General features: G+C 52.3%; 4 protein-coding genes across 4 annotated transcripts; 2 read left to right on the top strand and 2 right to left on the bottom strand.

Annotated features, from left to right (window-relative positions):
• Positions 1–39: 39 nt before the first annotated feature.
• On the top strand, positions 40–1,926 carry BDP81DRAFT_434263 (uncharacterized protein). The gene has a single exon (XM_060590948.1). The coding sequence runs from the start codon at positions 241–243 to the stop codon at positions 1,735–1,737; it is 1,497 nt and encodes a 498-aa protein (XP_060442291.1). The 5' UTR covers positions 40–240; the 3' UTR covers positions 1,738–1,926.
• Positions 1,927–2,453: 527 nt separating this feature from the next.
• Positions 2,454–3,416, top strand: BDP81DRAFT_293542 (uncharacterized protein; the record flags this gene model as incomplete). The annotated part of the gene is made up of 3 exons (XM_060583086.1): positions 2,454–2,622; positions 2,671–2,918; positions 3,018–3,416. Coding segments are annotated over 3 exons (816 nt in total), but the record flags the coding sequence as incomplete, so codon positions are not given.
• A 579-nt stretch (positions 3,417–3,995) lies between these two features.
• BDP81DRAFT_452247 (uncharacterized protein) lies at positions 3,996–5,119 on the bottom strand (the record flags this gene model as incomplete). Its single annotated transcript, XM_060592728.1, has 2 exons — positions 3,996–4,583; positions 4,634–5,119. 2 exons carry the CDS (start codon positions 5,117–5,119, stop codon positions 3,996–3,998), a joined length of 1,074 nt encoding a protein of 357 aa, XP_060442289.1.
• Positions 5,120–13,320: 8,201 nt separating this feature from the next.
• Positions 13,321–14,085, bottom strand: BDP81DRAFT_397036 (uncharacterized protein; the record flags this gene model as incomplete). Its single annotated transcript, XM_060588266.1, has 1 exon — positions 13,321–14,085. One exon carries the CDS (start codon positions 14,083–14,085, stop codon positions 13,321–13,323), a length of 765 nt encoding a protein of 254 aa, XP_060442288.1.
• Between the last annotated feature and the right edge of the window lie 1,890 nt (positions 14,086–15,975).

The following is a 15,975-nucleotide window of genomic DNA, read 5'->3' as shown; positions in this document are numbered from 1 at the left end:
ACGATGAGGCTGAATTCAATAACAACAGTCCCAAGTGCCTGCGCGACACCGATGGCTTGACTCAAGCGATAGAAAACACCGTCTACCTTGTCGTCTATAAGTATCTTGCAGCCCTCAGGTTTTAGATTCAACACATCCGACTCACTACCCAGACCATCACTCAACTCACCATACTACACACCATCATTATTCCACTCAATTCTACCATCCGACACATACGGCCCAGCACCACAACACAGGATGACCAACACAAACGACCCCGAGACCGTCGAGGTCATGCCCGAGATCCGTGCCCAGGAGCAGCCCATTGCCAGCAGCCGCAAGGTGACGGTACGTCTGGGAGACAACGGCCCCAATGCTACACGATCAGACATCCGCATCTCTCACGGCAGCAAGAAAGATGCCCTCTCTATCCAGCTCAACCGCACGATCCGCGTCCCTGATAACAGAGACACAAACAGCCTTCCCCCCGGCCTCGGAACTTTTCCCCTGTTCAAGGTCCAAGACTACGCACACAACATGCCCCCGGACATGGCTAAGAAGGGCGGTATCTTCTTCCCAATGTACCAGCGCGAGGCCATGTGGGTCAACTTCTCGGCCCAGGCCCCGTTCGCCATCAAGATCTACGTTGGCGGTGTCAATGCGGTTTCCGGGCTGCCCATGACGGAGAACGAAAAGACGCTGGAGAAGCGCGTGCGGATGCTCAACAGCGGCAAGCAGATCCAGGACTACATGGTGGTGCCTGACCAGAACTGGCTGGACGGCATCGTCTCAGAGGACGGCAAGATTCGGCAATTCGTCGCGCAGCCCAAGGGATCGGGCTTCTCAGTCGAGGCCCAGGTCACCGGGGAGGAGAACATTGGCGGCATCCAGATTGAAGTGATTCCCATCAAGAAGAATCTCCCGACTCAGTTTGACGTCCGCTACGAGAACAAGCAGCACAAGGTTGTCACTCGGACCTTCAACGTTGCCGAAAAGGGACTCACCGCCGAGAGCACCTGGCTGGACGTCAAGAAGCTTATCCGCGACGAGTTTGATATTGCCGTCGATCAGCAGCGTCTCAGCGACCACGGCAACCGATCGGGCTTTGACAAGTACCGAATCGACTTTTCCGGCGATACCAAGCTGGGCGACACCTACTTCCCACCAAACTTCTCGACCGTCAACGTCGTGCACGATACGCCAATGCGGAGCCGGATGCGCATGATGGGAGGGCTCAAGTCCATGGCAGCTCCTGGGGGTCCCGAGACGATGATGTACGAGTGCGCCACAGCTTCCGTCTCCAGTGCCATGGCGGCACCGCCTCCGGAAGTCGAGGAGATGGGCCTTGCGGCTGGTGGTCTCATCACCCAAACGATCGAGGCAGACAAGTACCCGGCCGATGTCTGGGATGTCGAGGCCTCGGTGATGATGAACCTTCAGATCCTGGGCGTCGAGTCCTTCTGCGCCGTGACTGGACAGCCGGCTCCCGACACCCCCATCAACGCCCAGTCGTACGCCAACCACGGCTATCCGTTTTTTGAGATTTGGGGAGAGGAGAAGACGGGCATCAAGGGGGACTTTTCCGAGGTGAAGAGCGTGGCGCAGCTCGGGGCCGAGAGAGCCGAAGCAGCCGGCAAGGAGTACAAGGAGGAGGAGAGCGTACCGGTGAGGATCGTGCAGCTGGGACCCTTCCGAAGCACCTTCCGGCCTGTAGAGGTGCTGAAGAAGGAGCTCGAAGGGCTACGCTTGGAGTGATTGTATGATATTATAATGATGCATGAAAGGAGGCACAGGATGTTGGATTTTCAGACAGAAAGAAATGTTTTGCACACTGTGTCCCAAGTCCCAAGCTAAATTTGGAGACATGGATAGGATGGAAAATGGAAGAAAGCAACACATTCTGCACCAGGTAGCCCCGATGAAAAAAGATCTACTTCACTCGCATGCAGTCAAAATCCGGGGCCAAAGTGGGGCCGATCGGAGCTATCCAAGCTTTCCGCGAATGCGGATCCCTCCGGCCGACATCAGGTCAAGTAACAGTAACCCGCGGAGTCGTCCGTCTTATAAATTCAACAGCAGAGCAGCAATATCAATCCGCTCAATCCGGACGGGGATTTCTCATCACCAAACCTCGGCAGCCCCACACACCATCTCCAACTCCATCCCATCATTGTGTACTTGGATTTTTTGGAGTTCCTACCTCTCTTCTAACACCACATCCAACAACAGACGTATAAATCGCAGACCCCCCTTAAAGTCCCCAACAATGCACATCCCATGGAATCAAAAATCTACTTAAGAGAAAACAATTCAACCGCACACACGCATAAATACACACATAACAACACGCAATGCCATTCCAATCCCGAGCCCAAGCCCTCGTCAACGCGCAAACCGGCGCCGACGCCCGTCTATCCCGGCACTCTGCCCAATCCACCTCCCCATCCGCCTCCTCACCCGCCGTCCCCAACATCGAAGCCCTCATCGCCCACGTAGAACAGCACGGTTACGTAATCATCCCCGCCGCCTTTTCCGCCCCGGAAGCAGACGAAGCCCACGCCGAGATCGTCTGCCTCACATCCTCGCCCGAAACAGCCGGGCCAGCGGGAGGATTCACCACCCATACTAATGAAGAAATCCGTATAAATCACAGCAGCACCACAACCACAGGCGACAGCGACAGCATAGGTGGCGGCAGAAACAGCTTCGAAGGCTTCAAAACACACCGCATCTACGCGCTCCTCAACAAGTCCCCCGTCTTCCAAAAATTCCCCACACACCCGGCCCTCCTCGCGCTCAACAACCACTTCCTCGACCCGGGCTTCCTCCTCAACGCCTTCCACAGCGTCTACATCCAGTCCGGCGAGGTCCCGCAGGCGCTGCACCACGACGACGGCTACGTCGGGGTGCCGAGGCCCCATCGGCCCTTTGGGACGGTAACGCTCTCCCTTCTCTCTCTCTCCCAATTCCAACTGTACCACCTCACCCCCTCTTCCTCCACGACTGACACAACCCCCCCCCCCCCCCACAAACAGGGCGTAATGGTCGCCCTCGACGACTTCACCCCCACAAACGGCGCGACCATCATCATCCCAGACTCCCACACCTGGGGCCCCGACACCGCCCACCTGCCCCAGCGCAAAGACGCCATCCCCGTCGTCATGGACAAGGGCAGCGTCGTCTTTTTCCTTGGCACCCTCTGGCACGGCGGCGGGGAAAACAACTCGCCCGGCCCCAGGAGGGCGCTGACGATCCAGTACTGCCAGCCCTGGATGCGGCCCCTCGAGAACCAGATCCTCGCCGTCGAGTGGGACAAGCTGGCCGGGATGCCGAGGCGGCTGGTGGACCTGCTCGGGTACGAGCCCAGGGCCCCCTTTGTAGGGTACGCGGATGGGGTTCATCCGTGGAAGGTTGTCCAGAGGAGGCTGAGGGAGCAGGAGGAAAGGGGTCGCTGGCAGGGGAAGTTGTAAATGGCTTCCGATTTTGTGTTTGATCTCGTGCGGTGTCACTGAGCGAATGCGTGTTGACTACATATTGTATTAACTTGACCCTGGCAGGCCGTCGTATCCATCCCCACACCAATGTGAAACCGCCACCAAAAAATATCCACGAGAAGAGTATCAACAGTCGCACCATGCGAAGATTACAGTATATATAGCATCTCATCAAATGCCAATGGTTGCCATCGTATATGACAATGTATGCCGCCAAGTCAGCGGATGCGCCATGCCCAAATCCCGGCTGCTGCAAATAGTCACGAAACCGCCATCCGATGCCGTCCCTTGGGACCCGGCTCTTTTTTTACTTTTCCCCAAAGTCCGACCGTGAATAGAAATAAGACTAAATACTAAGTGTAATGTTAAGACCGACCAGGCATCCGACCTGGTGCGGCATTAGAAGTAGAAAAAGTAAATGCAAGAGAATCTTGAGGGTATCATGGCGCTTGCTGGAAATCAAAATAACTCAAAACATGACTCGTTACGATCAGTGCAGTCTCCCGACCGCGTCTCCTTTTACAACATGTTGTAAACGAGAGCCAGGGTCATGGTCGTCGCCGCCAGAGCCCAGGATGGCACCGACAGCTCTGCCGTACTGACGGCGGCCAGGAGTGTGTCGTTGACGTACTCTGGTCCGCATATGGTATTGACCTGCGACGCGGCGTCTGCGTAGGTTGACGAGATGGCGAGTTTGCGGTTCGTGGTGAAGGTCTGGTAGATCTCCATGGTCTGTCGGAGACACGTGCCGCAGGTAGGATTTGCACTGCCGGGCAGAGTCATGTTGAGTGGGAGGTAGTAAAAGTAGACGTTGGACGGCGTGGTCAGGTTGGTGACGGCGTTGGCGAAGCAGTACATGGATGTGTCGGGGTCGGTGAGGCAGGTGGCCTTGTACAGCATCTCATACGATTTCAAGCCGAGATAGGCCTGCATGACGATTGGGTTACCGGCCTGGTAGTCGGAACCGCAGTTGGCGTCCAACGTTAGGTTGCCGGCCACACCGGTGAGGAACTCTGTGCAGTACTCGACGTCAGCCCCGCAGGTGGCGTCGAGCACCCTCACAATGCTCAAAAGCTTCTTTTCAGCCTCAAAGAAGGATCTCGAGCCCTGGACAAAGGTTAGCGTGTGTACGGCGCCGGCAGACGGAACAAACATACCTGGAGCAGCATCGACAGCGGGTAGCACTTTTTAAAGTTCTGGTTGGTGAGGAGCGAGTTGATGAAGCGAGGGCACGACGCGCCGTCGTTGCTGGTAAAGTTAAAGGCGAGACTGGTGTCGAAAGGTAACGGCAGGGGCGAGGCTGTGTCCACAGTCGCAGCGGGCACCGTGACGGAAACGGTCAGCGTCGTCGATTCTGCAGTAGCCGACGCCTTGTCGGTTGTGCTGGGCGTCAGCGTGATGCCCTCGTCGTCACGCCTCTTGAGTTCGTCGCATCGCGGAACCATGGTCCACCGACCCTTGATCATCGTAGGCGTGCGGTCGTCAATGACGAGGGCGTTCATGGGAGGAAGGACTGCGGGGGCCGTGATCTGAGCGGGAAGAACCTCCAAGACGGGTTCGGAGATGGCCAACACCACGGAGGCGATGGTGAGGCAGAGGAAAAGCCATAGTGACCGTGGTCGGGTCATGGATGAGAAAGACATGATGGCCATCATGAGGGAACTGCGACACGCAGGTTGGAGGGATCAAACATAATATTTTCCCTCTTGCAGCGGTTGTGGCGAGTCGAGAAGAGCAGTCCTCGACAATGGAATTTTGCTGGGGTAGAAAAAAAGGCAATTATTGCTGCTGTTTGCCGAGAGAACCCCACGTTGGATCGGCGCCGAATGTCTCTAGCCGGTGATCGACCAGATCACGCACGCGATGGTGGATATTTTATAGCACCAAGGAAATACAAGATCACCACTGCACTGGCTGCACGGGTGGAACACTTTTGCGGTCGGGGGTTGTGCTGATGCAGATTCGACTACCAATGAATGCGACGGTGAGTATGGGCGGTTAAACGAATGGATTCGGTCCAAATGGCCGAAAAGATGACGGGTCGACAACGCTGCAGTCAATGAGATGACTTTGAGAGATTGGTCGCGTTTACAAAGGCGGCGGCTTCGAGGTGATTCGGGGCGATTGAGGTCGAGTCGAACGAAGTGCCGTCCAGTTGGTTCCAAGCTCTCCAGGCGACGGGTTGGTTGGCGCGGTAGCTTGCAATTTTTGTCGGTCGCAAGGAGGTGGGCCGTAGCACTCGATAGCTGGGTTGGAAATTGTCCACCGCGGGCGAGTCGTCGAGACGATCAGCTCTGTCGGATCTGGTCTGGCGGACGGGCGAGACGAGGCAAGGTGAGGCTCTTGGAAGGCGGCGACGATCCCTGGGTCTGGCTGGGGGGGATGAAGAGGTTAAGAAGGAGCAACGAGTGGACGAACGCGGGTGAGATAGGACGGGATGGATGCTAGATTTGGGGGGGAAGCTGGCAGCAATATTGGCTTGGCTTGGCTCGCTCGCGTGGTGGGAGGCGTGCAGGCTTGCACACTTGGTCGGCCGGACAGGGTAGCAGGGGTCCAGGGGAAGTTGTATGGCGACGGTGCAAGTGGACTTGAACTTGCGGCTTTGGGGGCCCAAAACGTAGTCGCGTAAAATGGGGACCAAGTAGTGTAGGTATGATGTACTTTGTATTTGTTTCCGTATGGTAGCAGCAAAATACAAGACAACCACCTACCACATTATTCACGGGCAGCTCCTGTTCGGGTTCAGGTGGATTGTGAACGGGCTTCTTCAGTGGAGCGTGTGCAATGCATGGACGGCAGCTGGGGGGGTCCAGGTCGGGCTGGGTCGTATTCTCACAGCAGCGACAGGATGGGCGACGCCGGGGCGGTCGAGGTGCATGTTGGTTCCGCCGAGAGAGGGAGACGGAGACCTGGTCCTGCCTTTTTTTTTTTCCTCCTGGGAACTTGGAAGCAGTGGGCACTTGGACTGGTTCGTGGACCGTGGCCCCGTGGGTCCAGCAGAACTTCAAAGAAGGAACCGGTCACCCTTGGCAGGGACAGGGGAAGGAGGCAGGGGGTGGTACTCCGGCCAGGAAGGGGAAGGTCCAAGGAGGAGATTTGGCGTCAAGCCACTCAGCCAGTAAGAGCCAATATTTGCACCTGCCGCCTCCTGGCCACTCCAATGGAACCGTCACCTGGGTCACCACCACCAGAAGGTGCGCACTTGCACCTGCGCCTGTAGTCTACCACTCCTGCCTGCACTTTTGATCCTTTGCGCCTGCCTCTGCGCCTGCCCCTGCGCCTGCCTTTGCACTTTAACCGTCCCGCAACCACAACAGCGACTGCCAGCCATAACAGACCTGCATCTGCGGGGTGCTCACGAGAGCGCGGGTCCCTAGGTACCTTGGGTACGTACCCATTCAATCCACGGAAGGTGGATGTTTCCCAGTCGGCGGGCAATTGGACTTGGACAATGGACTTGGAGGCTTGACAGCTTTCGCTTCCTTGTACTTGCGGGTTGACGTCGCAACGTCGACTCTGGGATCCGCTAAGAAAAGCAACTCTTCAATTTCATGTGCCGGGCGGGAGTCCGGCACACCTCAAAAGTATCCGTACTCCGTATAGTGTAGGGCAGAGGGGCAGTGAGCTTGAATCAACACAAAAGTCTGATAGCTCATCGCATATAGGCAGGTAGGGAGATAGCATGAACAAAGGGGAAAACAACCTTATCATCTCGCAATCTCAAGCGTCGACCAACCGGACTACCCCGGGAGGGTGTCTTATGTCGCATCGGCCCACGCGTAGACTAACTACACTCTGTACGGAGTAGTGAACTATCCATATGCTCATTGCCTCGCTCTTTGGTTGCGTTGCAGCGGTGGATAAGACGGAACGACGTTTACTGCGTAGCCAAGAGTTAGAGTAAGCGTTTGAACGGGCGGCTGACTGAACATACCAGAAGGTGGTCTAGAACGGCGGGCATTGCAGGGTAGCAACGAGGGATGAGCAGCTACGGCCATTCATTGGCACCGGCTTGGAACGGGCAGCACGTCAGACTGGATTATTGTCTCTGATGCGAGGCCGGATCTGTGGTTCTGGCTCACTAGCTGTGTGTGTGTGTCCGCACTTTGGGCCAAGCCAGCCCCAGGCAGGCGGGAGATGACCACTTCAGTGTCCCTATTCGGAATCCCCTCCCCTGCAACTGTTGACTTGTTGTGCGTCTCTTGGGGTTCTGCTTTGGAGGTTCCTCGTCTGGGCTTGGTGTGTGCGGCGTGCGGCGTGTGCATTGCGTTCCAATATCCGGCTCGCGGTGCTGCGCCTGGAGTTGTGGGGACCATACGTTCGTCTGTCTTCAAGTGAGAGCCCACATGGTTGATCTTCTCTCTCACCTGGCACAATTCTTTTGACAAGCATTCGCGTTTCTATTTCCAGCCGGTCGTCACTCGCCAACAGTACGGATACGCAGACACTGTGGACAACTTGTGTAGCTAGTCCGTACTACGTCGTGCACTCCAGAGAGAGAGCAACATACCCCTCGCGGCGGGACGGACGAATGACGGAATGCAAATGGCCCACCGCCTGGCATTATCCAGATGAACGTGCATGCACATCGGACATCCACCTCGTGTGCATCGCCAAGGAGAGGGATTTTGTGAAATATTAGCAGTCCTTTACGAAGAAACATAGGGCATAGAACAGTTTATTCTTCTATAAAAGACTCTAATATAAAAGCTTACCCCCTTTAATATTTACCTACTTAAATATTAACTTTATAATAATTATCCTTAATTTCTAATAAATATTTTTTAACGTTGTTATAATAATATTTAAAATATTAAGTATTATAATTTTTAATTTATTAACGTTAAACCGTTATTAGTAAACTTTAAATTATACCTTAAGCTACGGAAATTAGTTTATATTTAATAACTATATTTAAGTTAAGTATAAAAACAAATATAATAATAAGATAGCTTAACGTATATTATATTTAATTATATTTATAATATGAAACATTTTAGTAATATTTAATATTTATTAATAAACATAAATAGATTATATTATTTATCAATAATAATACTAATTGTTTTTTTATATTTTAATATTAAAGATGTAATTTATTTTAAATATTACTTGAAATAATTTGAATTTCTTTTATTTATTTTAAATATAACGTGGTTTACCAGTCAGCCGCGCATATCAGTCAGCCGCGCATTTCCTTATCGCATACTAAATTGCATATTTACTTAATTTCTTAGAATAATAAATAATTAAAAAGATTTCAGTATCTTTATAATATATTTAAAATATAACTAGTTAAGTTTAATAGAAAAAGACACTTTAATCTTTTTATATTGAAATAAGTAGTGGAATAGAAATATGGGTCTTTGATAAGGATATAATATATTTACTCTATCTCTAAATAGAAATTAATTTTTAAAACTTTTTATTTAGTTTGGTGACTCTTATCAAAGATTAATGAAAAAATTTAAACGTTATATAACCAACAATGAAAAAGATATTAATTATATAATGTAGGCGACTTAGTATACGATAAGGAAATGCGTGGCTGACTGATATGCGCGGCTGACTGGTAAACCACGTTATTTATAATTCTTTGAGTTAAATATCTAATGATTAATATTAGAAAAGTATTATTTATTTACATTATTTTTTATTTTTAAGCTATTAAAGTTAATTAGAAATTTAAATAATAAAGAGCTTTTTTTTAATTATCCTGAGATCTCAAAGTTTATTTTAAAATATAATGTTTAATAGTAATCAGCAGATACTATAATAGTATAATCATTTGATATATAATTTTATTAGCTTTTTTTTGCCCCTGATTAGAGGCAGGGAGGCGCAGAGTGAAATGTTGGCAGGTGCAATTAATTGACCTTCGTGACTGGTGTAGATGTAATGAGCCAATCATGTATGAGGTCAGTCCAGGAAAAGGGGCCAAGGTGGATTCTGCAGATTGGTTCCTGCCTGCTTTGCCCACCCCCACAAAACGAAAACACCAAAAGTCACTGCAACAGCAAGAACCAGACGAACACATTGGCCCATTCTTCCTTCCTCGTGCGGTTCATCCAGTTGGCAGTCATTGCCCGCCACGGGAAACGGCGGGACACGACGCTGTCTGTGTCCAGTGATCTTTCCGGCTGTCAGAAACTGCTCGTCCGTCAATGGGGGGTCCTTGCCGGTAAAAATTGCGACTCGTGGCCGGGCCATCCATGGTGCCAGGCCGGAATGCCGTCTGTTCGCCATTCCTCCGACTGGTAATACTCTTCAAATGCTGTCTTTTCGTCTTCACTTTGGACCCATGCTTCGGCCTCCCCTATCCAACTTCCGTGCGCGCTTTCCTCATTGATCCCATTAAACATTTGACACCATGTCCCGATTCGACCAGCCTCTGGCGCCTGAGTCGTCGTCACCCGCTGCCCTACGTGGACCGAAGAAGGAATTTCGACTGCGTCTAGACTGAATCCGTCTCAATAATCGACCGATAGAGGCCGTCGCTTCCATGCACCTGACCGCACCTCTCATCATCAACGTCGCCCGGGAAAAGAGCATACAAGTAATACACGACCCCATAAACGGTCGCCTCAAGGGAGGTTTGCAAGCACTTCTGCTACCCAGTACGCTGCTGCCACCAAACGCGTTGGACCAACATGGCGAGAACCATGTAATCGACCGGATCGTCCAACCCCAGCCGGGAGCTGGGACTCATGGCGGCTGTCATCCACCACCGCTCATTTCCAACCGCGCATTCCTCGAGGGGGTCCCTGGTCCACAGCCGCCGCCTCCCCAATCTTGCCAGGCCACCACGTCTAGACGTGAGATTTGCAACGAAGAACCCTACCATAACCGCGTTAGTCTTTGCGGAGGCGCCACTACAAATTGCAGCATAAACTTCATTGAAAGTCAAATACATGGAGAGCCAGGAGACTCGTGTAGTGCCCCGGATCCAGCGGCCCGGCGGCAACCTCAAAAATTTTCCTCGCTCGTAAACGGTCAGACTACGCTCCTCGATTTCTTGCAGAAGGGATGCTCCCTCCAGACGTTGATGGGTCTTGGCCGCGGCTCACTTGGCTGCCACTGTGCATGCGTGAGAGTTCGATATTTGGCCCAAAGTGGTCTCATTCGACTGGGTCTCATTTCCTCCGTGCCGGTACGCCGCTCAGCCCGGAGAGCACGATGTCTCCCGCTTCCGTATGCCCAACTGTCATGCGGTGTTGACGACCGTCTTCTATTATCCTATCGTCCACATCCACAACGCCCTCCCAAGTCGGTGGGCTAGCGCCCTGCCGGTACGAGGTCTATTGCTTTGGCTTTCGCGGCGCTTTCTGCTAGTCGACGGGTACCTGCGCCTCCCCACATAACGCCCACATACCGCCGCATGGTAAATGGTCAAGCTCCAGACGGCGCGGTGGCGGCTCGTACAACGGCGCCACAGATCGAATACAAGCGAGAAGTAAATTGTGCAACGGGCGGGTGCTTTCGGCCTGGCTGGCCATTGAGTGATATCATGGCCCCTTTGCGTTCTCTTACTAACCCTGAGGACAAAAGTAAGTAGTGCGGAGCGTCGCCCCAAATGGCATAGGTAGCATCCCCATGCCAACATTGCAAATGCAGCGAAGAGTAATTGACCCTGTGGCTGGATACATCAAAAAAGCCCCGGCGCGCAAAGCAGTCCATCGCATAGTGCCACAGACTGCGACTTGGGCAGACCGAGGTTGCTCAGCGACAACCACCTCTGCGGTACGAAGCCTGGACGGCGCCGGCATGGTAGCGTGTTGTACAACCCAGACCTCATTTGGTTCCAATCGGGCCACGGCAGCACAGAGAATAAGAGTGGGAAACAAATGTCACTGGCTCACCGAGACAATGGGTAAGAGTAGTCTAGAACCTGTCTAGCCCGAACAGGCTCAGGCCGGCCATGCTCTCTTCCCGGATTGCACAGCGTGTAGTCTTCACTCCAGGGACTCCGAGACAAGTCTCAAAATTTCGCCATGCTCGTCAAAGACCCCGCTTCCATTTCTCGCACTTGGTGCTGGCTTGACCCAAATCTAAGCATGGATTGTCAGGCAGCTTCCCGTGAGGTAGTTGTTGGCAAACACGTTAGCAAGGCAGCCTTACGGCCGGTGCGAAGCTCCATGATTGTGTTCTTGAGTGTGTAGACATGGAGAAAGGATGGATTAGGACCAATTCCTCCGAGAGGGAAGCTGTTGTGTGGGCAGGGCCGTTTATAGCCCTGCGCTGCCCTTTCTGCTGACTGCCCTCGAGACTTACATTGGAATGCTATCTAGAGGCTCTCGCAAGTTTGCCACCGGCGCAGCCTTGTAGGATACCTGAGGCCTTGACTCACCGTTAATTTCAGCGAGGCCAAATGCCCACTGGACCAACTGCCAGGTATCGTGGTTCGATAAGTCAAGTTGGGCACTGAAGGAACCTCTTCCGAATCGAAGTGCAAAGCGAAGCCCCGCTGCTCACACATATCCGGAGCCCATGATGTGCCTCGTACTTTATTCTAGGGACTCTGAGACCAGTCTCACCACCACGCCACACCGCAACGCATGTCTGACTGACACGGGCGGGCCGCTGAGCCAGTCCAGCTGAGGCTGGTGTGTGTGTTTTCTCGGCACCACAAACGGCGCAGGTCTCATCTTGTCACGATGAGGCTGGGCAAGCGAGGGCGAGGGCGGCGGCGGCAGCGGCAGCAGCAGCAGCAGGCGACCGGATGGACGGGCGACGGCGGCACAGCGACTGGCTGCTCCAGTGCAAGACCTCCGCGGGCACATGACTAGATCCGTCGAGAGAAGTTCCCGTTCTGACCGTTTCTGGACTCCTTGCGTCTTCACGGCGTTTGGTGGATGTCGTTCAGGAGCACATCATTGGGCCTCATCGATATCGATGGAAGAAAAAGCTGGACAAATCCAGATGGGATTTGCGGCATACCGGCACACCTCGGCAAAGTATGTCAATCTCGTACGACGCACTTCTTCTCGTTCTTCAAAGTGGGTGGTTGTAATCGTTTTGTGTTTTTTGGTCAACTATCATGGATAACACACAAGCGACGGATGGCAAATGTCTGCTAGTAGCTGATGGGGCTGGATGATTTCCGCCGTGCCTTATCTTGAGGCAATTTACCATCTTTTTTTTGGCCCACCGCCATGGGAGTCATGATGCCTTAAGTATCTAAGCCGTCTCCAATCTGTAATATATCCTAAATTCCACATACACGAAGAGTATGCAGTGCAAGTGTAAACTGACAAGGCTCGCTCTAAGTAAAGTAGTCTCTCTCCCCCTCTCTCTCCCCTTCTCTCTCTCCCATGTGTTTGGAAACGACTTTATGCTCATGAGTGAATAAGACGGGGATGGAGGATGTGTGCTGAGAGAAGATGTCTGGTGGAACGCTATGGTCATCTGTTCAATGCAAAAACACAATCAAATTCGAGTCCTCTAAAGCACTCCCGGTGATAATGATAATAGTGTCTATGCCTCTGCCCCGGTATTCATGGCCAAGCCTCCTCACTCCTATGACAACTACTCGGTAAACATGCGGTACTTCGAGCCGCGGAAGCGCTCCAAGTCTCGAATGCCTTCAATGTCCATGCCAAGGAGCGCTGCCCGCACCAGCTCGCTCTGGCTTTGATCCACAATACAGATTTCCATCCTGTCTCCTACTCCATGGTCCCAGAGCTCCTCCACTGTCAGTCCAAGGGGCATATCAGGAAAGTGGAACAAGAACGATGTCCCGTACTCAGAGAGCGCGCCATGCCGTACTTGGTGGGCGGATGCATATGTTATCATCTGTTGGCTCAGGTTTTTGGAACCTGTATCAAGTGGAAGCTCCCAGTTTGACTCATGGCGATTTCGGCGCATTCTGTAGCGGCTCCGGGGGGGGGGTTTCGGCGATGGCTGCTTTCTCGAAATTGGGGATCCGGCAATCGAGGGTTCCGGTCGTTTTCATCTCTACGTAAAGCACGCAAATGCTCGTCGCGTCTTCGTTCCCGTGTCCGAAGTTGATTTTGGAACCCTTGGGCTTGACTACGCCGATCATGTCCGGACGAACCACAACATGATCCCTCTCGTGCTCGGTATCATCGTCCTCGGTGTGGTAGTCCTTGGAATCTCTGGTAGTCGAGGTTCTGCGGCGTTTCCTTTTGTTGGTAGGTCGATGAGCGTCCTCGTCGATCTCGCTTTCGTCACCATCGTCTGCTGTATGCCGTGGTTTCGGGATATTGGGGAGGCACAATTGATGTTCCCAGGTATGCCTCACTTCGTACGTGTCCGAGCTCGTGATGTTGTTTAGACACTCCATGACAGGGTGTATGACGTGCAGATTGTATGCACAAACATTATCCTGCTCGGAGTATCTCTCCAAGGAGATGCCTCCAGGAACTATGAGACTTTGGTCGACCTGATTGAGCACTGCGTCCTTGAAGCGTTCGGCGATCTCCAAGTACTTTGTTACCGGAACGATCTTCAGCGTCTTTGGGACCTTTCGAGATCTCGCGGTCTCGCTGATGGACGTGGGTTCTTTCTTGAATTTTCCCGCTGGATATGTCGGAAGGGGATGCTCGAGCGAGAAAACCGCCTCCGTGGTTGTCGGGTTAACACCTGCCATCGTGATTGACTGGGTTATCACGGTTGTGTTGAGTAGGCGTTGCAGAAGGGGTGGAAGAAGATGTCAGCCGAATGTAGCAATGAGACGAAGCAACGAGATGAGAAAGTAGTCGGGATGAGGCTGGAGATGGAAATACTGGTGATTGAGATGGCAGTGAAGGATGGACGACACAGCTACCATATTGAACGACGAGATGAGGGAGGTGCTACTGAAGAAGGAGGCAGAAGGCTTGACACCGACACTTCTTCTTTCTACCTTGAGAATGTCCTTTCACTCGTATTCTTTGCATACAGTTCCCACCTTTAGCTGAAGGGTTTGCATTACAGAGTAAGGAACCTCACAGAATACGGCATACACATATTACCATGTTGACGCCGTGATAAATACATCAAAGCGGCGGTGAGACGACTGAGAGAATCTCTTCCGCCAATTTCCGCTGCATTATGTTTGTTGCCTGCTTCATTCCACACCGCTAAAGACAACATAAACTGGAAAGAGGTATGCCGGGAAGCGTCTTGTCTATTCCACGGGCAGCGGACGTTTGACATCTGTCACGTACACAGGTGTCAGTCTTGTCAAGTACCAGCCAACGGTCAGCAGCAGTGTTTTCAGGGCCAGTGATTTACGATGCCCAGAGTGACTTGGTTGGAGCGAGTCTAGCATCCAGTATTTTTTTGTGACATGTCTCTGCTAGGCAAGGACATTCTATCCGTTGGTACAAGTGAGGGAGGTAGTAATATCACCCTACCAATGTCTAGGTGTAGTCTCATGCAGTACGGCAAGAGGCAGGTAGCAGACGAGTTGCAGCGGAAGAGTACCAGAAAGTGTGATTTGATGTCATTGGCAGCTCCTGTGAAGAAGTCATGAAGATGGCATGGCATTGTGTTGTCCTTGCTATCTCCCATGATCTATGACCTCACCAAATTGTTCTTTGCTCGGCGCTCCAATAACTCGAAGAGGACCGCAGGCTTCGTCACTCATCACTTCTAGGGGTCGCTTCTGTCATCGGTGTATGCCGTACAGTGTACGTATGGGAGCAGGAACTTTGGACAGCGGGCTCTGCTCTGCGCTTTTGTTCGGAAGGGGTTGCTTCAGCGCCCAACATGACTTATGAAACTACGATACCCGGTAGTTGGCCCGGTGGACAATTGACACAGATGATACGATGGAGGGGTGAGTCAAGGTCTCGGATATTCTTCAAGGCTGTGCCGGTAGCAAACCGACAAGAGTTCCGTACAACTCTCTAGAGCATTCAGCAGAAAGGGCAGCGTAGGTAGGGCTGTAAACGGCCCTGCCATTACGACTACTTACATCTCTCCGTTTTGCAGTGTACCTTAAGCAACTAGATACCCGTGCTAGAGCCAAGCATGCAAGCCCGAAACCTCCTCCCTTTCCATCAGCCAGTCGAGTGTGGTGTGCGTTTCGGGCTGGTCGCTACAAACGATGATGGCTTACCTTGCAAGATACACCTCAACCATGAGCAGTACATTCTTCCTTTCCTCTTGTTTTACAAATGGCACAAGGATGCTTTGAGACTCTCATCACCTTTGACAAACAGGCATCAATTGCTTGCAACCTGACGAGGCCGGGAGCCTTGATGCAAGGCACCGAGGTAAAATTCTGGATGGCCGACATGGCTGTCTCTTCCCGAATGTGACCGTTGTGGCTAGGAGCATCCGTGCAGATCTCAAGCTCAATTCGTTTGACTTTCCGATCGCCATAGTACCTTTCATGTACGACACCTCAAGGTGCCACCCACACCATATTTTAACTCCATAAGCAGCGAGCCATCTCCGTTTGCTTTGCCCAAATTTTCAACTTAGGACGACTCAATTCCTCCCATTGCTGCTTAAGCCAAGCCATTTCTCTCTCCCTCTGCCTCTCTCTTGC

This window comes from Colletotrichum phormii, assembly GCF_030913505.1.
Source record: "Colletotrichum phormii strain CBS 102054 chromosome Unknown BDP81scaffold_17, whole genome shotgun sequence".
Classification (NCBI taxonomy): Eukaryota; Fungi; Ascomycota; class Sordariomycetes; order Glomerellales; family Glomerellaceae; genus Colletotrichum; species Colletotrichum phormii.
Note: the sequence above shows the minus strand (reverse complement) of the source record. Positions and strands in the feature narration are given on the sequence as shown.